This window comes from Takifugu flavidus, chromosome 13, assembly GCF_003711565.1.
Source record: "Takifugu flavidus isolate HTHZ2018 chromosome 13, ASM371156v2, whole genome shotgun sequence".
In the NCBI taxonomy this organism is placed as follows: domain Eukaryota; kingdom Metazoa; phylum Chordata; class Actinopteri; order Tetraodontiformes; family Tetraodontidae; genus Takifugu; species Takifugu flavidus.
Window position 1 is genome coordinate 5,658,826 of NC_079532.1, and position 25,402 is coordinate 5,684,227.

General features: G+C 42.2%; 1 protein-coding gene across 2 annotated transcripts in view; it reads left to right on the top strand.

Annotated features, from left to right (window-relative positions):
• peak1 (pseudopodium-enriched atypical kinase 1) overlaps nt 1-25,402 on the top strand; it is a 31,655-nt gene that overhangs the window by 2,209 nt on the left and 4,044 nt on the right. The window contains exons 1-4 of one of the 2 annotated variants that reach the window (XM_057052904.1): nt 7,821-7,907; nt 15,351-18,811; nt 22,572-22,819; nt 24,516-25,306. In XM_057052904.1, the coding sequence (XP_056908884.1) occupies nt 15,477-18,811; nt 22,572-22,819; nt 24,516-25,306 (4,374 nt within the window). In that variant the 5' untranslated portion in view covers nt 7,821-7,907; nt 15,351-15,476. Of the gene's footprint in view, nt 1-7,820; nt 7,908-15,350; nt 18,812-22,571; nt 22,820-24,515; nt 25,307-25,402 lie in introns of those variants that run through there. The other variant, XM_057052903.1, reaches the window with a different exon arrangement.

Genomic DNA, 25,402 nt, shown 5'->3' on the forward strand with positions numbered 1-25,402 from the left:
GTTTTCCTTTCTGCTGTTTATTTGTGGTTGAAAAATGTGAATTCAGAAGGTATACGCTCCAGTTTACCGCTAGTATCTAATAAGATTATTTGTACTAAGACTTCATTTTATTCTCTCTGTCGGAATATTTGCATCACATGTTTTTCTATTCAGAAATAAAATGTGAAAACCAGCTATGCGACAGACAACAGATGCTTATTCTGAGTGTCTTTGCTGAACAGTGGACGTTATTGTGCCACCTCCAGCTTTGGAATGCGTAGCCTTGTTAAATTAATGAAACCCATTGTTATTGGTTAGTTTTATTGGCTAAAATAATATCCAATGAAAGACCCCCTCAATATCATCATTATGGGCTCCTAATTGTTGTACCTCCCTATATATCATGCAACATATTTGCCATCATATATACTGTAGGTTTATTCTCTGGAAGAGTTTTAACGACGTATCATGTGAAGTGATGAGTGTTGACCTCTTCCTCGTGTTTTATATCAGGGTTTGAGTTGGGTAACAGGTGTGACCCATGGGTCAAGCAGGAGAGAGGAAGTCTGGGCTGATGGTTCTGAAAAGCTGCGTTACGCTCAAAGTCGGTCCCTATGGCAAACATTCGACTTTGGATTTCTACAAGTCTGACTTTTGGTTATCGGGTGTTCTTAATAAACCAAAGTAAATTTGATTTGAACTCCTTTGTCTGGATATAATCCATGTTGCTCCAGGTTATGTCTTAAACCAAATACATTTAGCAGTTCAGGAATAAGACGACAGCTATTTAAATTCAGCTCTGTGTAATCTGAGTAATCTCGGTCAGAAGATTCAGGTTTGAGGCTTAATTACTTAAAGAGCTACATTAAAAAGCTTCTTTTTAAGTTCTCATCAAACTGAATATGGTGAGCACAAACTATGAATCTATGGTGACCTTTTACACCATCATTACTGTTATTCTGTCACAGTAAACCTCTTCGCCTCAACAGGAGCCGGGTGATGGATGCGGTGGAGATTTATGATGATGCACAACCGCGTGCCTCGTAAATAAATATATTGAGCACCTCATCTTGCCAGCACGACACAAATAAACTTGTCTGTGCCGCACACATTTGAGTTGCGAGGGTCGGCGTTTCCAGCTCCGCTGAGTGAGGGCTCGGGTCAGATTTCTTTAAAATGACATCTTTTCCGATGTGACACATACCTGGGGAAGCCATCCCAGCCATTATCCCAGTAGAGATATTCTCCTCCCAGTGCTGACCGGAGTTCCGCTGTATTAGCCTCTGTCCATTTGGGTAAGAGCGGGGTCGTCTGCCATCTATGTAACGCGATCTTGATTAGATGGAGATCAAAATGGCAGGAGACAAACGCTCCTATTCCCTCAGACGTAGCTAATACCAAAGCTATGTCATACTAGCGGGCTGACGCTGGCTATGGCTCGGTTGTTATTTGGCAGCGAGGAGAGCGTGACGTGTCTGTCTGAGAATGATGTGAAAAGCGACACGTAGGGAGTCCTTACTCAGATTGCGTGTGTTTTTAATTTCATTGTGTTGGCAGGTGAGCGTCCTCTCAGCCACATTTGGACCATGGAAGGATGATAGGGGTTGAAGAGTTGCCATAGAGTAGCCAGTGACCAAGAGATTGGCAGCGACCTGCAATCTCGTCTATGCTACATTTAAGACACAAGTTCATGACATTTCTAGACCTCCAACAGAATAATAAACAACAAAATTAATTATTTAATGTTTACCAGCACGTGCTAATTCACCATTATTGTCAGCTAACGTGACCAGCATGAGAAAACATCTTGTTGGGATGACCAGTGCTTTATTTGGAACATGGTAGTTTAGATATTCTATTGTTGCACTGGCATCTATGTTGCTCACCATGGCACTCTGCTACCCCCCCTTAACCCTCAGAGGTGTCTGCTTTGGAGTCAGTTGCTCGGCCATATGAGATTAGGAAAAATGAAATAGAGAGGAGGAAATCGGAGGAGAGCTATCATTTCAAAAATGCCCTCTGCTTCTATCAAGTCGAATTGGAATGCAGAGTGTGTCAGTACTTGGCTTTTGGCTACGTACAAATGGTTTTATTACCCTGAGTCCAAGAGGCACAGTAATGACCTCACATAGCAGCTCTGCAGAGCATCTGTCCCAGCCTAATTTGTTTTGTTTGACTTGCTTGTGCTTTTACAGACATTATACCCATTTAATCGGACTACTCAGGCTAGTTTACTGTCCAGATAGGAGTGGAGAAAGACAGGAAACAGGAGTGAACAGCAGGCACCGCTTGCACTAAAGTTGCTGGTCAAATTTGCAATTTAGTTAGTTTAGATCATTTAGGAAATTGAATTTTTCCTTTTAGAGCCCTTTTAATAAGCTTTGATTTATGAAAAAATAAAAGCTTTGGTTGTTTAATAGCATCTTTGCTGGAGGACACGCTTCATGAACCATTTCAATCTGTTAACCGCCCCTCCTGTTGCCTCCCAGAACACTTATTTTTGTAGATAAATCTATTTTAATCCAATTGCTAAGATAAAAAAAGCTTTTGTGAATGATGGACACTGTTATCTGTTCATTGGCTCAGACACTGTCTTAACATTTATCCGAAAATTTTATTATTATGGGAAAAAAAATAATGTAAGTTTCATGGAAGTGTTGTTTCTATCTCCTCTCTAAACCATTGTGTATTGACTGGCAAAGAACATGCACGTATTGCACACGGCCGACCTATGTAAGCTGTTTACATTGTTGTTGTTGTTGATTGCTGCGTTAAATGGACCAGATTTTGGACCAGTGCTCGTTAAAACTGCCCTCCTTCCATTAGAAACCAGTTCACATCATTAAAATGCAGTGGAGCCTGTTAATTTATGTAAGTTGGGGGAATAAAAAGAGAAAGGCAAAACATTTTAAGCGGTGTTCTGACCTTGTCGTCCATCATGTCACTGTGGCCAAGGTCATCGGAGATCAATAAAGGAGTGGGTGTCTGGGTCGTATATGCCCATCACACTTCTGCTTTTTGCTGTCAGTCACTAATAGAAATCCGAGTAAGTGGGTTGTGGAAAACAGCAGCCGTTCAGGTTCCCATCAGATCACCTCAGCGAGGGGGGGGGCAGAGATGCTTGAAGTGTCAACATCAAGTAATCTGGGCCAGCTCATCTCTCTTGTAGGATAATTGCTGACAACAATATCACTCGTACGGTTTGCGTTTTGTTGACGCTGTAATAAATAAAACCCACTTTTTAAAAATACAGAAATTGCAGTTCTTGAGCTTTAAAAGCGGCCTCCTGGCATCCATCCCAGAATCAGACAAAACCTAAATGATTTCTTTTTCCTCCTACCTGCCTGATTGGATGCCTTCAGTGTGATATCATGAACTATTTTCATCCCGAGATAGTTTTGTTGGAATTCGGCTGGCTACCCGGAACTTTTGCCACGGGGGGCGTGGCAGAGCCCCCAGAATTCCACCAAGCGATGACCCTTGTCCTCTCCACGCCGTCTGCTATAGTTATCCCAACTTAGCTATTCTCCCTCAGTGGGTCCCAGCCATTCCTTAGTCAAGGCTGCTTTCCCATGCAGGCAGCCCCATCCCGTCCATCATTACATCATTTTCAAAAATCTGGGAATGTTTTCTCAAATGTTTAGGTTTCAGATAAAGTATTCAAGTGTGTGTGAGCAAACTGAGCCTATCTGGTGGCCTTCTGGCCTTGTGATGCCTGTCCTGTAGTCACATTGGCCCATTATTTGTTTTTTCCTTCATGTGTAATCTTTCTGTGTTGTGGCTCCAGAGACCTGGTTCTTCCCACCCCTCATTGCGTGTTTTGTCAGCTGTGTTGACACACCAGCCCTCTGGAGGTGGAAAGAATGCCTTTCATTGAACTGGACCTCTGATGACATGTCAGGACCCAATATCATGAGCTTTCTAAATGTTATTTACATGATGTTATATTGACCTATACTGGCAGTGTGTCATTCATACATTATTGTGCATAAAATTGACAGAATTAGATGCATGATTATATATGACTGTATGACAAGAAAACAGGTTTCTATGTGTTTTCCTCAGGAGGAATATAGATCTGCTCACGCTGCTTGCCTCCCCCCATTACACTGAAGTTCCTCCATATCGTAGAGCTCGCTAATGTGGAGGAAAAGCATCAATACTCTGTACATTATTGATGAGTTTGAAAATGGAGAGTTTATAGGTAATCATTCATTCATGCTGTTAAGCATGCTCCGTACATGCTAACATGAGTCCTCACCAGGATAACTACCCACATTCTGGCTTGTCAGTGTCAAATGTCCAATTCTTCTTTTTCAAATGTCCAAACACTCCACTTAAAAACTCAAAATCTTAATGAAATCACGTCATTGAAAATGTTAAAACTATGAATATGCATTTCATGAAGCATTTCTGAACATTTTCTTTCCTTCGGTATTTCAGTGATAACTTTCCATGTGTGGATTTATGTGCTGCACTGTTTCTTTGGGAACTTGTGGGCTCCATCTTGCCAGAGGGCCTCCAGAGCCAACTCTGTCTACATTTGCCAAATGGCAACAATTAAGATTTTTAGACAGCTTGGCAGGGCTACCGGGGAGGGGGCAGAGAATATTTTGGGAGAGAAAAACTGACACACAGTCGAAAGGGAGCAGAATTTTATCCAGTTTTCATCTAAAAGATAATTGTATTTTTATTGTGCTGTTATCTCCCAACACCCCCCAGCTGTTTATCTCCCAATATTTGGTAGAAACTAACTTTCCCACCACCTCGCCGCTGAACTGCTTTTCATTATTTTGGGGGGGGGGGGTGTCCTTGTTTGGCCCAGAGGAACTTTGTTCAAGGACATGAAATGATGAGCAGTTAGCTTGACTTGCTAGCTGCAATGCTAAGCTTCTAAGAAGACACACTTATTACATGTTCAAATATATCAAATGATGTTAATCTTGTGCCACAACAAGTCACACGACACTTCCTCCCAACAGTCTGGAGGCACATTGTTATGAATCCCTAAATTGTATCAGGTTGCAATGCGATACGGCACTTAAGCCTGGACTGGCTGATCCAAGGTTCTGGCTGTTTTGCGGTGACCTGTTTGTGCATGTCTCTCACAAGCTCAGCTGTTGATGGAATGTACGGCTGGCACAGTTGAATTTTCTTCTTAGCAGGATGGCACAGATATGTCAATATCAGAGTGTACCATTTCAGGCCGGAGCCAAGCAAACATGCTTATTATGGGTCTTACATCAGTACACAGCTGACCCATTTTTGCCCACTGAGCCATGATAATCATAACTTGTAGTTAAGCTAATAAATCCTGATGTGGGTCAATGAGGTGTGCATGAATATGCAGATGCCCAGGCAGTTCAGAAGCTTTCTAAAAAATTTCCTTGCTTCATTATTTGATTTTGAGGTAATGAATCACACTTCATATGGATATTTTAAGCCCATCAACCTATAAATAGAACTGAGCTACACAAGGCAGTAACAAGCAGCAAGGTTTGACTTCGCTCAGGGTTGTAATGACTTCATTTTCCCAGCGACCAGCACTGATGGATCCCAGCGTCCTGTCACATCAAGAGCATTCCTCATGAGGGCTAAAGTCTTCTGCCTAGAGAGGCATTTTCTGAGAAACAATTCCAAATTATGTAATCACATCTACATGCGTCGTTCCATTGTTAACATCTTTTTTTTTTCATCCAGGGAATGAGGATCTTGCACCATTTAAATGCTTCTGATAAGCTTCAAAATGACAACCTTAAACCTCTCACTTCTTACTTTAATTAAAGTTAAATTATTTTGCTGCATATAGAGGGCATATAGAGTTCCCGTTATCATTCCCCACCCTAAGCTCCTCAGGCTGAACATCACTGGTGCAAAAAAGCTCTGTCATATGCTTTGATCCCATTAATAATTACCATGCAGCTGAAGAAAGAGGGCAGATTGAAAGCTTCAGAAGGCTATTTACTGATAGCGGGCATGAGGGAGTGACGGAGGATCAGTCTTGGCACAATTGATAGTGTGGGAATTCCAACCACCCCATGTTGTCCTTCAGACATTTTCAATAAATATGAAGTACGGACAACCGACTACTCAGGCAGCATCTGAGCTTATTGTGCACATCACCACTGTCAGCTAGGAGGAGTTCTGGATGTTCTCAGTCTTTTTGGATGCACAGAAACTGCTAATGTGCCAGTGTCTGCAAGATACGACTGATGGAAAACAGCTGTTTGCGTGACAGATCAGTGGTGTTTGTGTGGAAGTGCATGCTTGACAGCAATATTTATGTAGGAAGAAGCATCGCACATACAAGCAGATGAAAGGCAGCAGACCGTAATGGTAGGTTGGTCATACATGTTGTCCAACCACAAACCTTTTTATTTATTTTTTTAAAGCCATGCATTAAGGGCAGCAAGACTTTAAGCTGACACTTGACAGCCTTTTTTCTCCCATTATCCTCAGTCTTACTTTTGTTTCTTCCTTTTTACACAGTCAGTAATGATTTATTTTCCCTTTCTTGGGATGATATATTTCCCAGTGGAGTCTTAACAAAGAATACTTGAAACTTGAACCCTAACTATTGAATATGTAACAGCATTAGCATCAATTAAATAAAGATCATTATCGATATATTACTGCCTCTGAGGAAAATCCTGGAACTCTGGTAACACAGACTGCATGTGTGAATAGATCTCCAGTTGGTAGAGCAGTCATATTTTCAAGCAGCTATATTTAAGCTGCGCCCTGAGATACAGAAGCATCTACAAAGACGAGCAACTACAGCAACTACAAAGGCATTTGTTATTTTGGTTCATGTTCCCTGGAAGCTTGTGTCAGCAATCTTTCTTTCTTTTTGTCACTAGTGACTTAGTCTTTTGTGTTAATATACCCACTGATTTCTCATCCCTAAAACTGAGTGATAAAGTCAGAGACTATCTGTGTGTATTCTGTGTAGTGGCTCTCCTTTTATTGGCCTTTTATATTGATGCGTAATTATGACAAGTTGAACTTCAACTTTAGAATTTATTGATAAGTTCATCCCACTCAAGATAATGAGAAGCATTAGCTTCTCATTATCTTTTCAGCCAGTGACCTTGGACTGATTCCACCCAGCAGGCCGTTCTGTTCCATCCTGAATGTCAGCCCTGCCTCTTCCGTGTAGAAGCCAAACTGTCTATTTCCCAGTAGTTGTGACTGGGGGACATGGCACTGCTGACTAGGTGCATAGTAATGTTGTGGACCATAGCAAATGTCAGAGAGATACATTCGTAAAAGTTTAGGAAAATGCCTCTGATTTGTCTTGGTTGTAAAACCGTCACTCACATGGGCCACCCAGTTCCAACCTGGGCCTGTAAATCTAGTATCTAACCATGTGTGCCATTTATTAGTTAGGCTTGACCAAATCAGTTATACAGGAGAGAAAAGGCCCAGGTTCTAGCAGAAGGATCCTGATGTGGACACATATTAAGGTGTATGAGGAGGTGCACTTTTATAGCAACAAGACGGTTTGCGTGGGGTCTTGAACAAAATAAGTTAAACCTTTTCCTCATTTCCATTCCTCTGCTTGCTGCCATGCTGCAAAAAGGAGGGTGCTGCTCTCATCTTCCTTTTTGTTTTCTTCACCCTCTTTTCTTTCAGTAGAGGAAGCTGAGATTATGAAATTCTTACACTCGTTTACTGCGAGCTCTTTTCCCATCCAGTGTTCTTTCCTCGCTCGCTCTCTTCCATAATGTTTTGGCTCAATTATGAGCCACTTTCATACTTGTTCCCTCCCTTTCTCTCTCTCTCTCTCTCTCTTATGAAGCACTCAGGCTATTTCTCTCTTCCTTCCTCTTTGTCTCTTATTCACGCACCACCTCCATTTGGCCTCCGTGTGCAATGTGGCCTTCTTCGCCACTCACCACCAATGATTGGGGACACAATAGTAGTTTGTGAGTATTTTTTTTTATCTAACTTTGTTTTCCTCTTTATCTGCTGCTTGTTAGCAGCTTCTGTCTTGTCAGTGTGGCAGCGGCTTGCAGATGGGAAACATTTGCATAAGACTAAATAAATGAGCGGAACAAAGGAGAAGAGAATAACGGCGAGCTAGTCCAGGCATTATTGCCATTGACTTCCAGTGCAGATGAGACACTGGTGAGGACGTTTTATAACATTATGTACATGTTTACCAAATTATAAGAGTCAAGACGTTTGACTGGACCAGTATATAACCTGGAACTAGGCTAGCTTCTGCTAACCTTGGTTCACTCACTCACTCACTCACTTTCTACCGTTTGTTCCTCCACAACCTTGGTTCATGTTTTGAATAACTTTTTTCTGGGAGGGTTTTTTTGTTTGGGTTGTCTTAAAAATGTTGTTAAATCTTTTTTTTTCTAGAAAACATTTAAGTAATGATAAGTGAAGAATCGTTGTCATTGTGACACTGAGGCCGTCATACTGTAACTCGGGTATTAATATGCTCATCAAGGTGTTACTCACTAATATCTACTTGATGAGTCAAACCCACAATTGAAGCAATCTTTTTTGCACAAATTCATTTTTAAAAGGGTCACACAATTGGAAAGATCCTGATAATTCCCGAGATTTTTTATTTTTGCTGTTCTGCTATAAACTGTGAGGCGTTGAGTAATTGTGGTGTATGTAGTGTGTTATAGGTCACAACCTTGTCTGTCTGGCATCAACGTTTGAGTAAGCTCTGGATTAACCCTGTTGTTCTGTAAAGGCTTCCTGTGTGTCTCTGCCCTCAACCACAAGCTCATTGCAAACTGACACACCATATTTTAGAAAAATATAGGCCTCACATTTAAAGATGTGCTGCAGTTCAGATGTTGACAGTATCAGTCTGAGCTGCAGGTTTGGTCTGCTTGGTGTCACATCAATAGATTATTCCCTGTCGTTTAAACGTTGGTCATCGTTATTCTTTTTCTTTTATGTCCAGTTTGTTTTAACAGGTTTTGTTTCTGCTTTTCCAGCCGATGATTTAATAACTGCAGTTTAACTTAACAGCTTCTTCTCTGCAGCCAATGTGAGTTTCAGTGAGTCAGCAAAATATGCTCAGAGGATCTGGCAGCAGAAGGTGGAGGTGGTGTAGGAGTTATGCCAAACCCCCCTCCCCCCCCACCAGTGTATCAACTGGAAATTAAATGAAGGCACAACAATCTCCTGCATTTATTCACGGGTACGGTTGCCAACCATCCCTAGAAAAATGGAAGTGTCCCATATTTAGAAAAACAGCATGCATAGCATATTTGTCCCCTATTATCGTATAATATAGTCTGCACTTTTCTAACTGCACTAAATAGAAGAGAGAGAGAGATATTTTTTTAGAAACACATTTGCTCTAATCTGGTGTTTTTGCTATTTTACAATAAATAAATAAATTGTTGAATAATTTGTCTTCCACGTATATTTGCATCACTCAAAACATGCATCTAATTAAATTTGGTTTGGAGTCAAATGTTTAGAAAATCATTACACACACAAATAAGGCAACATAATAATTCAGCATGAGTGGAGACAATCGTGTCGGTCGGCCCTCCCGGTGAGCTGTCCCATGTTTATTTTTCACGAGGTTGCCAACCCTAATCTCAGGAGCTTTTGGCGCAGACTATCTGTCTTTGTAGTTTCTGGGAAACCATGTTGTTGAAATGAAAGAAGTCCCACAGTCGCTCGGTAAAGCTTGTGCGCGCTGGCTGCATGCTCAGATTGTTATTATGGCGTAGCAACATGCACTCAACTGTTCGTGCAGTCTAACCAATGGCGTGCAGACGTGTGAGTCCTTGAGATTGGAATTTACAGGTATTTCTGGACTACAAGGAACCAGCTGTTGTTTACACGGTAGTAGGTTGCAGAGGAGCACCAGGAGGTGGCCGTGCACGTGGTAAACAGAACTATACATGCTTAGATTTGCAAACATATGCATAACAGCTTCTGGAGAGAAATACGATTTCCCAATAGCAGAGGGAGAATTAGATCCATGTAAATTTGTCTACCTATTTATTTAAATTAGTTCTAACACATCATCTGTTAATTGCTTTATCTTTATATTACTTCATTTATATTTTTTATTATTTACTTATTTTTAAAAAAAAAGGTAAATCACCATTGTGTGAGATTCTTTTCTTGGTCTCAACAACTGTGCTGGAGTTGCCTAAACACATCCTAACAAGCAACAAGAGGATTAAAACTTTCAATAGATAACGGCATTAAATCCATCACCTGGGTGATGTTTATGCGGGATAAGAGGGAAGCACACACAAATCATCTTCATCAGCTTCATCAGGTAAATGTCAAGTAAAGCTGTTAGAAAATTGAACTGCTTTACACTATGAAAGGCGTCTTTCAGGTCAAATTTATCATCTAACAGTCAATTTTATGATCTTGTGTATATTATTTATTATTATTTTTAATATTATTTTTCTAGCATGTGTCTTTTTCCAGCTTTACATCTTTGTTTCTGTGTTTCCATCCACAGTTCATATAAGGCCTACCCCTGGTATTGATGTTGCCTATAGTTCTGACTTAATGGCTTTCTGCTATACAGTAGTTGGATCTTTTTTGTGCTGGAAGGTAATATTTGCATGTCGGAATAATCTGGTTACTCTTTATGGACCAGAGTCCTGATGTGATTAGCGTCTTGTGCTCCATTTATTATTCTGCTAGTTCCACTTTTCACAATATTCTAATATTTTGGCTTTAAATTGAATTAAAACACTGAGACTTTGCAAGACATTGCCTGAAGAGAACTTCTCAATGACTGACAGGCTGCTTTATTGACACTGTGGGGGGGGGGTAAAGAAAGACGTGATCACCAGCAAGACCCTTGCTCAGGTATAATCTGTAATACGTTATTATTTGGATAGAAAAGTACAAATATATGATGTTATTTACACCAGTGGGGGGTTTCTTAGCTATTTACTCTTGCTCGTATTGTTTTACTCCTATAACCTGGTAATAATCTGTCTCCATATGCCAGCTGGATGAAAAGCAGCCGTCTTTACTGTTGTGTCTCGGCAGGGTCTGTTTTCATGAAAACAGTGTGTGTGTGTGTGTGGGGGGGGTGTTCTACAGTGGAGTTTATTTCGAACAATGTGTGAAGTTTTGCCCCCCACTCGACAGCTCAGTCTGATGCCTCGTGCAGCATTTCACCTTGAGGCTGCAGCAGCGTAGGATGGCATTACCATTCCCCCTGCCTCTGCCTTCGGTAGTTTATATTATCTTTTCCTGCCTTTGATTTATTTTGCAGTTGACAGTCAAGAGTGGGGAAAGTTTCTTGTTTAGTGTAATTATATGATGAGGTATTGTTTTCCAGAAGCGGTTTCCTCCATCACTTTGATCAGTGCCTGTAGGAGAAGCCGTTACTCACATTTCAAAAGGGTAAAATGACTGTTTCCTGCAGTAGTTTAATAGATTATATAGAATAATCGGTAAATTTACACCTGACCTGATTTTCAGACCATTAAATAAGTTTCTGGTTTTATGGCCTCTTTTTTTAATACCTCTATTTGTCCTTCAGCTGACACAGGATAAATGAACACCACTTTTCTAATGCAGAATGGACTCTAAATTAGAACCAGACTCAGCTTGGACGAAAAAGGAAAAATTTGCAGGCAGAGGAATTGATAAAGCGCGGTGAAATCAGTGTGTTAAGCTCCCCTCCCCTCCGCTGGGAGAACACAGTCCAACAACGCCACTCAGAGAAATGCTGTCTCTTTCATTGCTGCTGCTTGGGAACTGTTATCAAATCTGTTCCCCTTTCTCATTTCGCTCCATCTCCAGCACTGTGGCAGGAGCAAGAATTTGTTCTCTGTAGAAAGTAGGACAAGTTTCTGCAGCGGCTTCAGTTTTGTCTCGGGGCTGTTTCTGTCTTTTGTTTCTCCTCTATATTCTGTTTCTTATGCTTGTACATTAAAAAGACTAATTGGAGGTTGGCTAAGCGAGGGTGAATTTTACATGTGTATAGTGTAATACAGTTGCTTTCTACTTCTCTTCGACATTATATCCTTACTTTTGAAGTGACGTGAACGATTCTCCACAGTGGGCATTATTGGACTTTCATGCATATTTCATTGTATTTGTAATAGGCACCATAATGAAGCTCGTTTGCTTCAGTTCCTGATTGAGCTTAAAGAGCTAAATGAGTAAATAGATCAGGGTTAAACTACAATGAGCAAATACGCAGGGCAAACCAACAAGTAATTGCATAAAATGTGTCAGAGTACAATTATTGGTCTGGTTTTCGGACTCTTCTGTCTCTCCTCAGGGCTGGAATCAAGAATAGTTTTGTCAGGGGACCACAGGAGCTCACCATAGCATCATAATCCCGCTGGCTAATCACTGCGTCACGTTTAAATTTGCATATGGTAAAACTGACAGAACGTGTGTGTGTAAAGATAGAGGGCTGGTGTGGAAAGATAGAGAAAGAAAGTTCTGGATGAGATTCTTGTTATTTATAGCTCTACAGCAGGATTCTGCATTAATTGAGATGTGGCGTTCCAGTGTGTTGGATTTTTCAGCATTGTCTTAACCGTGTCCAGCACATTCATCCAGCCGTATGTTGAACCCATTGTTTACAGAATACACACGGGCCTGCCAACAATGTAGCTGTTTTAGTCCATTCAAAATCCTTAATTACACCTTTATATTCATGTCCTTGCCAATTCTCCTCCTCATCCACCAGTGTTCAGAAGATATTCTCTCTGCTGTCAGGTGGAGACACAAAAGGATGAATTTGAACGGTAAAGTACAGCCGTCAGTGTACCTCAGCTTCACGCCCTGTTCTGAGGTGTGCTTGTACACTTCGATGAGTGATTGTGCTGTTTGGTGCATCCACGCTGCACAATGGGAGTAAGAGCCGAGCTCCAAACAGTTGCTTTTTTATACTGTAGAAGGGGTAAAATATGGCTTTGCCTGCTTTACGGACAGTTTGGCTAAACACAGGTTGGTTAAAGCGACATTACATGCCCTCATCTGGACCCAGAGAGAATATGACACCATAAAAAATGTGTGTATTCTCATTTGTTTGTCTGTCTTTGTGCGCTATCTAAGACTCGTGATCCAGAATTTTACATTTACATACAGGCAACCAGAGAAATCTACAGGGAATAGCCTTATTACAATAGCTCAATGAGCAATCAAATATCTGAAACACATTAATAAAACTGATACATGCTAAGCATGGATGAGATCAGACAGAGACAGCTGTGGCATCTCTACACAGATTACTTTCTGAAACCTAAACAGGACAAAGCCACGTTTTTTTTTATCTGTGGTTTGGCACTGCACGTTCTTAGCACTGAGCACCCCTAACACACATCTCCACCTCCACTTCTTCCCCATGATTGATATGCATACTTGCGGGAAAATGCTTTTCTTTGTAGTTTTTGCATACACACACCCACACATGGGGTTGTGTCTCCTTGCCAGTGTCTGTCTGGAGGTCTTTGGGTTGGTTTCCCTGGAGACCTGCACTTGGTCTTTCCTAGGAAAGACTGTAACTTTTCCCAGAGCTTGCACAATGCTATCCCTTTTCTCTCCTTTCTCTCTCTCTCTGTCATACTCTGATTGACTGTCTGTTACCAACAATATCTCAGCCTGGTAGTGTGTATGCACCTCACCATGGCTGCTAATTAGGTGTAATTGCAAGCCGGTCCTATTAATCATGTTCGACTAAAAGTTTTCTAATTGTAATGTGTTCAATGATAATTGTCCTAAGGTCTGAGTGGTGTCCTGTGTTACATTTGCTAACTTTCTAGGCTTTATTTTTGCCTCTGGTTCAATGTTGCTGGGAGAGGCTCCAACATTCCCGTGACCCTGAACAACAATAAGTGTCTCGTCACAGCATCAAACTGATGGATTCAATTTCAGGCCAGGATTTTTGGTTTTGATTTTTTGGAATGAAGTGTTATAGTCAGATGTAAATATTTGATTGTCAGCAATGCATGTGATGGCAAAACTTGCTTCATTTTTTGGCATATTTTGTTTGTTTGTTTGGGTTTTTTTTTTGCATTTGTGAGAGTTAGGATGACCAGCAGCTGGACGATGCAATTAGCACAACATTAGGAAGCAATTAGAGGCATTCGTGGACACCGCAATCATTGAGGAATCAGGAAGGCCAAGAATCACTTTGTGTACTTTACTGCATGTGAATGCTGTGAATATTTAGTTCTCACTGGCACTTGTGTTGTTCAGCAACTGCTTAATCATCCCAAAAACAAATACACAAGAACTGCTGCAGCCCAGTGTGCCAAACACTCACTGCAGATATGCATGCACACATACACAAACGTCTTAGTCCATCTAAATGGTTTCAGTCTGTTACTCTGTCCTCCTTCTGTTCCATTAAAATGATAAGCCCATCACATCATTAACATAAATCAGCTCTTGGCTGGTTTAAATGCAAATACAAAAGACATATTTGGCAGAGCAACGCCGCTTATTAGATATTGTGAGCAACACTGCATCATTCGCCTTTGAGTTCATGAAAATTTCAACTAAAAGGACTTTTGTTGAAAGCATTATCATATTACCTTACACGGTGTGTGTGTGTGTGTGTGTTTAGGTGTGCACTGAGTTTTAAGGAGGGACAACAAACTGAAATGAAAGTTCTGGATCCTAAACTTTAGAGGATTTATGTTAGTACTCAGGAACTTTGGCAATTATTTTCTCACACTCTTCTCTCAACACAGGATTTATAATGCATCTATGTCAACAAATTTTGAATAATAAAGTCCAGTTTTTGCTTCCTGTGAGGATGCAGCCTGTGCATGACAGCAGAAAAACTACCCCGCCTGTCATTTCTGGTCAGCAAAGTTTGATTCAGGAGTTCCTGCTTCATTGTGTCTGGTCCTGGGTAGGTTCTGCGTGTTATTGTGGGAGCATCCTTCCACACAGGATCTGATACTTGTGACCTGCCTGGATGAGAAAATGGATTTACCCATCACTTCAAATATTTAAGCTACCGTTTCCAGTGTTTCACTGTATTTCAGAAATACAGAGAGAGGTTGCTTGTAAATGTACAGAATCATCACAGAGGTAATTTATATACATAACGTCAGGGTCTGCAGCCAGATAGTGTGTTTTCTATGCTGATTGGCTGACAACAGCATAGAGGAGCAAGCAAAACACTGCATTAATCGTCTTCTGTCCCATCCTTACTTTTTCTATTTGGCCAGTCAGGGTTTTAGACGCAACGATGCCCCCGGGTTGGTTGGCTGCTGTGTAGAGAAAGTTTGCCCCCTAATGGACACAGCTTGGCACTGCTTTTCAAAGTCTGTAGATTTTGCATAGCTCTGCAGGTCAGCAAATATAAACCAAATGTGTGAAAATAAAGTGATATGAAGTAATTGTTATAACCTCTTCTCTTTTGTTTTTAGGACCGGTGTCTGCATCATTTTCACATCATTATCATTGCCATCATCACTTGGAACGTGTGATGTGTGGCTACATGGAGGGTTTTCCTGTTCACTGACTGAGCAGGCTACAATACTGGACCTGCAGCCATGTCTGCCTGTAGCACCTTTACTGAGCATGTCTGGAAACCAGGGGAATGTAAGAACTGCTTTAAACCCAAGAGTCTGCACTGTCTGACTCAGAGTGTTGCAAAAAAGCCTCCTGAGCCGAGGCCTCCGAAAGTTCAGCAACAGAATCTACTTCCGGTTGCAGCCAAACCCGGCCATAGCATCACCATCAACTCCCAGAGGGCTGGTAGCGGCTCAGCGCGCTCTGGGCAGTTCCGTCCACCGGTAGCTAAAAAACCAACCATTGCTGTTAAGCCCACTATGATGCTACCCTGCTCTTCGGTGGAACTTGATGCAGATAGCAGCCTACAGCACCCGCCAAATGTGATAGAACAGAGCAAAGCATCGCCGTTCACAGCCTGGAATCGTAATGGAATGAACCAAAAGAGGTCAGAGGGGTCCAGCAACAACAATGAAGGAGACGCTTGCAGTGCGCACATTGAGAGTTTTGGGCAGCTTAGCCCGAGAACACCAAGTGGAAATAACAACAGCGGACTGACGGATGTTTTAAAGGAGATTGCTGGTTTAAGCCCTGGTCTGAGCCCTACACCTCTATCCAGTTCTAAGGATTTGTTTTGGGGACGGATCAGTTGTTCTTACCGACGGTCTCTGGAAAGAGGCCTTCCACCCTCGAGCTGCTTAGCCATGGGAAGCAACAGTAGTGGCGGCATTGCTCAGAAACGAGTGTCCCTTAGTGGTAGCAGTGAAATAATCAGCACAGAGGGAGGTCGTTTTTGCTACCCCGAGTTTTCCAGTGAAGATGAAGAGGACGAGGAGGATGAGGATGATGACACTGAAAGGGATGACGATGAACACGAAAGCTGGGATGAAAGTGATGAGGAGTTATTAGCCATGGAGATCCGCATGCGAGGACAACCACGATTTGCAAATTTCCGTGCTGCTACATTGTCTCCAGTGCCCTTTGCTGCAGGTAAAAAGTGGAATACCGTGCCACTCCGCAACCGCTCACTTCAGCGGATCTGTGCAGTAGACTATGACGATAGCTATGACGAAATCTTGAACGGATACCCTTCTATTAACTCCAGTGGTGTCCTTCCACCCTATGGGCCGCATGATTTACAAGGCAGTGGTTTCTTCTCAAATTCTGAGTCAACCACTTCTCCAGAATCCACTTCGTCGCTACCAGAAGACTCCCAAACAACTTCTAGTAATGGCAGCAGTGCCCCCTGTATTGTTCAGAATGGTGTTAGATCTCCTACAGCTTCTAAAGCACCTGTTTCCTGCACTTCTCCAAAAATAGAGCCAATCCACAGAGCACTGAGTTCACCCAAAGTAATCGAAACACACAAGGCTGTGCTGGCCATTAGATTAGATGATCAGGATGGCAGAGATGGTGTGCCATTGCCTCAAGCACTTCCAGGTCAACCAGTGACTATTAGTTTCAGTCCCACGGAGGAGCAAGCTAAACCATACCGCGTGGTAAATTTAGAAACATCTCTTATTTGTAAGCCTTACACTGTAGTGGATGTGTCTGCATCCATGGCCAATAAAGATGAAGCGATTTCAGATTCTACTCCAAAGACGGTAAATCTGTCAATACCCTCAAGCCCCACATCATCCTGTAGTACTTCTCTTGGACACCCCCTCAGTCCAATATCCCCCATGTCCTTGTCTTCTCCTGTGATGCCTGGATCACCAACATCTGTTGGTCTACCAGGTACTTCCCAGAAGAATTCTGGACACATACGGTACCAAGAGGTCTGGACCTCAAGCACAAGTCCCCGCCAAAAGATACCAAAAGGGGAATTTGGACTGAGAAGTCACCCTGGCCCCTCCAGCCCTATTCATCAATGCAGCCATAAGTCAGCTCCGACTTCTCCCATTGCTGGGCTGTCTTCTTCTCGTACTGTACCTGTGAAATCTCCCAATTTATCAGAGATCAAGTTCAACAGTTTCAATAATGCCGGAATGCCTCCTTTCCCAATAATTATTCGAGATGAGCCGGCTTACGCTCGCAGCTCCAAGAATGCTGTTAAGGTACCTATTGTCATCAACCCAAGTGCTTATGACAACCTAGCAGTTTACAAGAGTTTTTTGGGCCTCGGTGGGGAACTGCCCCAACCAAAAGGAGTAGGTAATAGAGTAGCTAGTCATACTTATGAAGAAATTGGATCTTCAGATAGTGTCCAGTCATCCTCCACGGAGATAACTGTCCCCGGTAAAGGCACACCAGAGATCACTTCTATTGAAGAGCCAAAATGTCCATCTGAATCGGTGTCAAAACCATCAGATTTGCAAACTAAAACCACTACAGATTCTAGAATAATTACTAGCACTGTCATCAGCTCCACAGACAGGGCACCCTCCCTTACCACGTCATCAAGTTCCCCTGCTGTTCTTGCCATCACTGCAAACCTTCAGAAAACAACCCCCCCTGCCAGCGCCGCCTCAAATGCTTGTGAGACGAGCGTGGAAGCAACTTGCGGTAAAGAAGAGTGCACCATTTCATCCGAGACAACGGTTAATCATAAGGAGGAGGCAAGTGCTGTGCTTTTCCAGATTGTGGCCTCTATCCAACCCCCTCATTCTCCTCCGGAGTCACCTTTTGAAAAAAGTCAAACCCTTGATTCTGAGGAGCTCTATGCCCTGCCACCTGACGCTGTGGTGGACAGTCTCCCCCGACCCAAGTCTCTTTTTTCTACCACTGACGGTTGTCTTTCCAAACCCAAAAAGGACACCCCTTCAAAGGTTTTGTCTAAATCTCAGAGTGCCTCAGCTGCTGTCCCACTCGCTAGCCCCAGATCAGAACCCAATGCCCCCTTCCCTCCTCCAAGATCTACATCTTCCCCTTACCACGCTGCCAACATTCTGCAGCGACATTTTGGGAACTGGACCAAGAGTTCTTTCTCCAATTCCCCTATGAGACCCAATGAAGTGAGTCCGGGCGGTGAGGGGAGACGTCTTTCAGCGGAGTCCTCCAAACCCAAACGCTGGATCTCCTTTAAGAGTTTTTTTCGTCGACGGAAAGATGAGGATGAGTCGAGAGAGAGGGCAGAGAAGGAGAAAGGCAAGCTGGTCGGCATTGATGGGACGGTCATTCATGTACTTCCTCCACCACCAATTCAACAGCAGCACTGGTTCACTGAGGCCAAACCAGAGGATCCCACTCAAAAGCCAACAATCATTTTCACCTACAAACCAGAAAGCACCACTGGAGATGAAGGAGAATTAAGAATAGAAGAATGTAGAGATAATGGACTACAGCAGGCTGATGACGCCAAAGGCTCCCAAACTGCAGGTCCAGGAGAAGCAGCTCCTTTACCTCCTGACTCTGAGCTCAACAGAACGGAATTCGGGTATGTACATTTTTAAATTCCCTTTATTGTAGCAGTGCGTGAAGCAAAGTGCTGGGAGAAGGGCTATCATTATGGTCTGAGTTAACTTGTATCTTTAACTATTTTAAAAGAATTATGATCTCAAACTGATATCTGACATTATTATGGTCTTCCTATATCAGAAGCCTCTCTTATCATCATGGCCATTTAATTTACCTCCAGCTTGACTTATTAAAGGTATCTGAAATACTTTTAGTTATTAATACTGTCTTGATTGTTATTACTGAAATGTGAAAAATCTCAATTCTTCACCATTTCTTTTAACAAACTTGTCATGAGGCTGGTCCCATTATGTCACTTTTTAGCTTCCCCGCCGTTGCTTTCATCACAAAGCTCCAGCTTAAGTCACCTTTGTTCCAGAAATAATTCCCTTTTCCTTCTTAAACAGATCTACATCAATTTCTACTTATATGATCTGTCTTGGACAAAGTGATGCTAAAATTGGGAACATTGAATTTGCTCTGTGCGAGTTTTTACCTCTGTCCTTTCAACTGGAAGAAGACTGTTGACAAAAGTAACTTATTTGCCCATTTCCCAATAACAATTCCCTAAAGGGGATTTTAACTCTGAAGACAAGTGGATGCAGTATTCTTTGTTATGTGCTTGATATATTTTAAATCATATAGAAAGAACATTAGAAAAACATCTTTTTTCTTTGTTCTTTTATCATATAGCAAAAAAAACCTTTTTTTTCTTCCTTTAGATTAAAGAAAAGGAAATTATAGATCAGATTTAATATGTAATTTAGGAATTATTTGATCTGAAAGAGTTTGATATGCAGATATTGACAGATTTGGACTGCCAGGATGAATAGTTCCCAAACAAAGCTTTATGAAAACATCCGTAATGCAACAGTGGCTAAGTAGACAATGTACTTTAACCTAATTTCTACTGAAATAATTCCCAAATAAAACAACTTGTAAGCAAATGTTGCTGAAGCCCATTACATATGAGCCGTCTATTCTTCTGCCTTTTATAGGACCTTGTGACACAAAATGTTTATGACTTGTGCATCCGTCAGTTATTAACTTTTAATTTCACTTGTCTGGCCGGTTCAGTGTTACTCCACACACTAACTCAGCTGTATAGAGGTCACTGGGTGGTATGTAAGAATGTGTGAGTTTGCAGGAAGAATGTCTACACGGAATGTAAATAGGTGCCTGACAGTGCTGCTCTTGAGCATGTTAGAAGTGTTAGAAATTCTGAGTAGAGCTGTAAGATGAATATAAGCAAGCGATTGTTTTTATGTTTTCAGTTTAATTTTGTTCTAAAAAATGAGTGATTCTTGTGAGCTGTAAAGCATTGCTCTGTATTATCCCCTATGGCAGCGCGGTAGAGGTTTTTAATCTTAAAATTAGAGAAGTATCCCAATCTAAGCATTGAAGGGGTTAACCCTGTAGGGTCTGTTTTTTCCTTAGAGAGCATCCATGTTTATTGGCCAACATGGGCGTGCTCTGCAGTGCTGGCAGGCACACGTTACCTTCGACAGGTATGAGGTTTCAGATAGTGAGGACGCTTTCAGTCCTGGAAGACACTTTTTGACCCGTCTCAGATGGTCAGTCTGCTGTATAGAGAATGTAATTTCAGTTTTGCCTCGTAAGTTTCCAGATGGGCAGCTGTGTGAGCCAAAACAGCGGGTAAGTGGGTTGTTAAAATGATTTCTTTTGTAAATAAATGCCAACGTGATTTAGGTGAACGTGCTACAGAAAGTTAGAGAGGATCGTGTTTGGGGATTATTGTATTTTTGTTTTGGACCTGTGATTGTTCATTTCCTGTGGCAGAGACGTGAGAAACTGAAATGCACAAAGGCCGTTTCATTCGGCCGGAACAAGTCAGATCTTGACATTGAATCTTGTAACTCCATTAAAGGTATTTATTGTGTCGAGGGCCTCACAAGCTGTATATCTACCCTGGAGGTTTAGGTTTTTGTGTGTGCTCTTCCATAAACTTCTTTGATTTATGTTTCCAGCCAGGCTGTGTATTTTTCTATAATATAACTGCCGTAAATATTTATGGAACAAAATCCCATGAAGTGACATCAAGACACAATAGGGAGAAAAAGAGGAAACTGCTGCAGCTAACATGTAGATGTGCGTCAGTAAATTTGAATTTAACTTGTAACTCATGGACTTTTTCTGTCATACTTTACTTTTTCTTTTCTAGTTGGCCCACAGCTCTGACAGCTCTTTCAAATCTGTCTTCTGCTGCCAAGTGGCTTAAAAAAAGGGGGGGAACCATGGTAACTCGGGTTTTATTGATCAACTCTTTTTAAAAGAGACACCGAGGGCTTATTGTCTGCAGAACTAGATCCTAAAGATGTCGGATCTGACGCTTTGCTCACACACTTTGCCCCAGGGTAAACGCAGACACTTTGGTATTTTCTGTCACCGTAAAAATATTGTAACTGTGTCCACAGTCCTTGCAGACATCACTATTGTCACTGCTTTCACATAAATTGTTAGTGTTTGCCGAGTTCTTTAACGATGGTAAATGTTGTTTTTCAGGCCCACAAACGTTCAGACCGATCCTGTGTGACTGCAGGAGATTTACTCATTATAGACGATGACTTTTCCTGTTATTACATATTAGTCATTAGCAAATGACTGACTTACACATTACTGCCAACTAGCCCCACCCCACCAAAAGCTGCTTTCTGAACTTTAGGTGACCTATTTTTTTTATTTAACATTGCTCCAGCCAAGGTCTTGACACGTCTGTGTGAAAATGTATGTCCACCTGTGCAAGCAGAAGGTAGAAGAAATGTAGCTGGCTAAAACTTAAGAAAGTATGAGATAATTCCTATGAATTCAAAGTAATCCTTGACCAAATATGACATGTCAGTAGAGGCATTTGTTTTAATGACGCATATAGGCCACATCTTGTTGTAATTTCACTGCAGACGTATGTGGCAGTTTACCAGTGAAACATTTCCAGGGATGAGTTACAGTCTGACAGGACTCTTCATAACATCTCAGGGGGCTGTGCACTTTGATTTCAGTCATTGTGTAATCCCACCGGCGGTAACGCAACCATTATAAGTCATATGGCCCAGATTCCCAGTATGAGCACATTATGAAGCATACCGTTTCCTGTTGTGAGGAGAAACATTTTGCATTTGTCAACTGGTTGCGGAGTTATTACAGAGAGATAATATCCAACAGACAGCTGCCATAAATTAGACAAGGGTGATATTTAGTGCTTACTAACAAAGCATGTAGCAAGTTTGCCAAATTTAATGTGGTAGACTAATGACATTCTAGCTGCTCTTTTAATGTTTTACTATTATGACAGAGGCATCTACTACACACATTGTGAAATTATATGCCTGCTGTTTCTGCCTTCCTTCAGGCAAGGCTTAATGGGTTGTATGTGATAGAAACGAGACTTCGGAATCCAGCGCGGGGCAGGCGTGTCTGCTCTGTCATTACATCATAGGAAGAAAGAAGTGAATGATTGATGTGCCAGACAGTCATTTAACAACATCAAAACATTTGCGAGCTTGTGATTTGTTCCTGTTCTGTAATTTCAGACGTAGTTCCTACTAATAGAAATATTGAACAAAGACAGACTGAAGCCTTTATCAACTTCTGTTGAGCCTGGAATTATCAGGCAGTTCTAAAATGTGATGTTTCTGACAGAACTTTTAACAGAAGATAACTAAATTAAAATGACTATGAGGAAGTGTTCCACATTTTCATCCCTATGTTGGTCTCATCTCCAGCCAGGTACCAGTCAAGGCCAGTAACACCAGGGACCGGGAGCTGCCCAGCACTGCCTCTGTGTCTGCCAAAGTGAATTTGGGCCTGCTGCTCAGGGAGGTAGGGGTAGATCATGCCAACCAGGGTGCCACTCAAGCCCCTGCCAGTGAGGGCAGTGTCTGCCTTGGAGATCCAGAGGAAGATGACAATCCATCCCATCACTCCCATTCTACAGCCTCCAGCCAGTGTAGTGCCACATACAGCAACCTGGGTAAGAAAGACTCATGTTACTGCCCGTTCAGTTCATCCTGTATCTCCAGCAGTCAGCTGGAGCCTTCACTTGTAGTTAATGGCTGAAATGTTGCTGATAAAAATAAAATGAGAGAGTCTCCATTAGGCACAAGGGTGCACACAGGGTGCTACACACAGAGACGTTTATCATGGCATCAGTTTGTAGGTGAAATACCATCTCCTGCAGCACAGGCTGCTTTCATCCAGTTAGTACTGTGCTCACTCCTTTTTGTTATAATTCGCATGCCCTCAGCAAAAACACTCAGTGCTGTATGCACACTCTTGTGTGTTAATCAGAGCATCAACAGTAGGAGGCAGAGCACTCTCTGTCTCACTCACAGAACTCAGTGCTGGAGTGCTGAGCCTGCCTGTTGGCACCAGCAGCTCTGCACCACGATGGTCACAGCGAGAAATATTTAACGCTGCTGCAGCTGGTGTTGTGCGTTTACTGAGAAAATTAATGCAAAGCTGAGGTAGGTTTCTCTAATCTTCTCATCTCTTAGCATTATTTGGGGTTTGGGTATTTTTTTGTTGTCATTTCTTTCTCATCTTTTCAACTCTTGGTCTTTGTCCTTTTTCATCTCAATCTGCATTTCTTCATTCTACCCACTTCTTCTTTGTTGTATACATGCAAAATACAACTGCACAGTGTCGGCCTGTAGGGAGCATTTGCCCTCTTTACAAATCAAATTACAAAGAGTAATGGTCTCTAAAGCTGAGCATACTTGTTCCTGCCTTCCCAGACGTTTCTCTCCTTTGTAAGCATCCTTATTGCCAAAAAAGGGGATCTGTCTTTACTAAAGAATGTTTTTGCAGGATATTTTTCTGTGCTTGTTTGTTTTCATTTGCTTTTTATGTGTTTTGCTGACAGTATGTCTGTCTGTAAGAGAGAGGTCAGGAATGATGGAATCAGATGGAATTAGAAAGTTTTTTTTGGTATATGCTGGTGAGACTACATCAAAAATATGCAGATTCATCATTTATTTATTTGGATTTTTAATAATGTGTCTATGCAGTGACCTTCATAAAGATCTATTCTTATGTAATTTGGTCACAGCAACATTGCTGCAATAAAAAAGCCCCTTTGGACTGGAAGATGGAGACGGTTGTTGTCCGGGATGGATTATTGCTGACTGCTGAGCACATTAAATACACCCGTTCTAGAGAGGATTACCAAGACTCATTTACTTTATCCTCACTGCTCTTTCTTAAGACTTCTGCTGCCTAGACATTATGGCAGTGTGAGAGCAAAGGCAGAGAGATGCTCATGGAATCATTTTCTCTGGTTAATATTTACGCTGTGTTAAAAGGTTCGATCGGGTTCTTTATGTGAAAGACTACGGGGGGGAAATCCATTTGTAAAATTCACAGTGTTGAGAATTGTAGTGTCTCTACTGTCCCTTTAAGCAACACTGCAAACAGAACCTGCAGATTTAGCCGAGCAACAGAGACCCTTGTGCCAATCCTTGTGCCTACTCTCTACAGTACATCTGAATATCTATAGGCTCCATTTAAGCAAAAGTAGCCTCATAAAATATTCCACTGCAGATTATTGTAGCCCCTTTACTTTGGTTAATTAATTGAATGCAGTACTGTCACATTGCATTTTTAAAATCTTGTTACGACACATACACACACACAACTGTACTCATAATGGTACACTTTCTGTTTCACAGGGCAATCGAGGGCCAACATGATCCCACTGAAGCAGCCACGGAACTTTAAAGCATCTAACGACACCTTGGCCTCCATTGATCTGGACCATTCTGTTGCTAAGCTGACACCACCACCGCCCTTGCCAAAGAAAGCCGTGCCTCGCTCCAGCACTGAACCCAGCATCGTAGGCAAAGAACCAGGCCAGGGAGTTCTGAGACCTCGAGCCGAGGCTAAGCCTGGTGGCACCAACCTGAGCGTGGCCAACCCACTTTACGAGCTGGACTCCAACTGGGAGACGGCCAGTCAGAGCTCCTCTCTAAGCTCAGAGCACCATCGCGCTCACGACCATGAAAGTGGTGATTCACTGGAGAGGCCTTTACCTGCCACAGCTGCCAGTAAAAGTCGAACGGCTAACAGCATGTCCTCGCTGGGTCCCCAGGCTTCCGCTGGTGCACCCAGTGCAACCAGTAGCAGAGAGAAGAGAGTTTATCCAAGTACAGAATCTTTGAATAGGCGAGGTCGGACAGCACACAGTGGCTCCAAAACACAGAGACCTGCTCTGTATAAGGGGTTGGATAGCTGGGATGAAGTGGTGGGAAGGATCCGGGGGCTCCACACAGATACACTGCGGAAATTGGCAGCAAAATGCGAAGACCGTTTCATGGCTGGGCAGAAAGGTCTCTTGAGATTTGGCACCGACAGCTGGTCTCACTTCAGACTGACCACTGGGAAACCCTGCTGTGAGGCAGGAGATGCTGTATACTACACTGCCTCGTATGCCAAAGACCCACTGGTCAACTATGCCATCAAGGTAAGACGCGAGATCTGAATGGAAAATTGTATCTTTATCTGCAGATTTTAAAATAATAAACTGCTCAGCGATAAAGTGTTGAAAAGTACAGAGGCT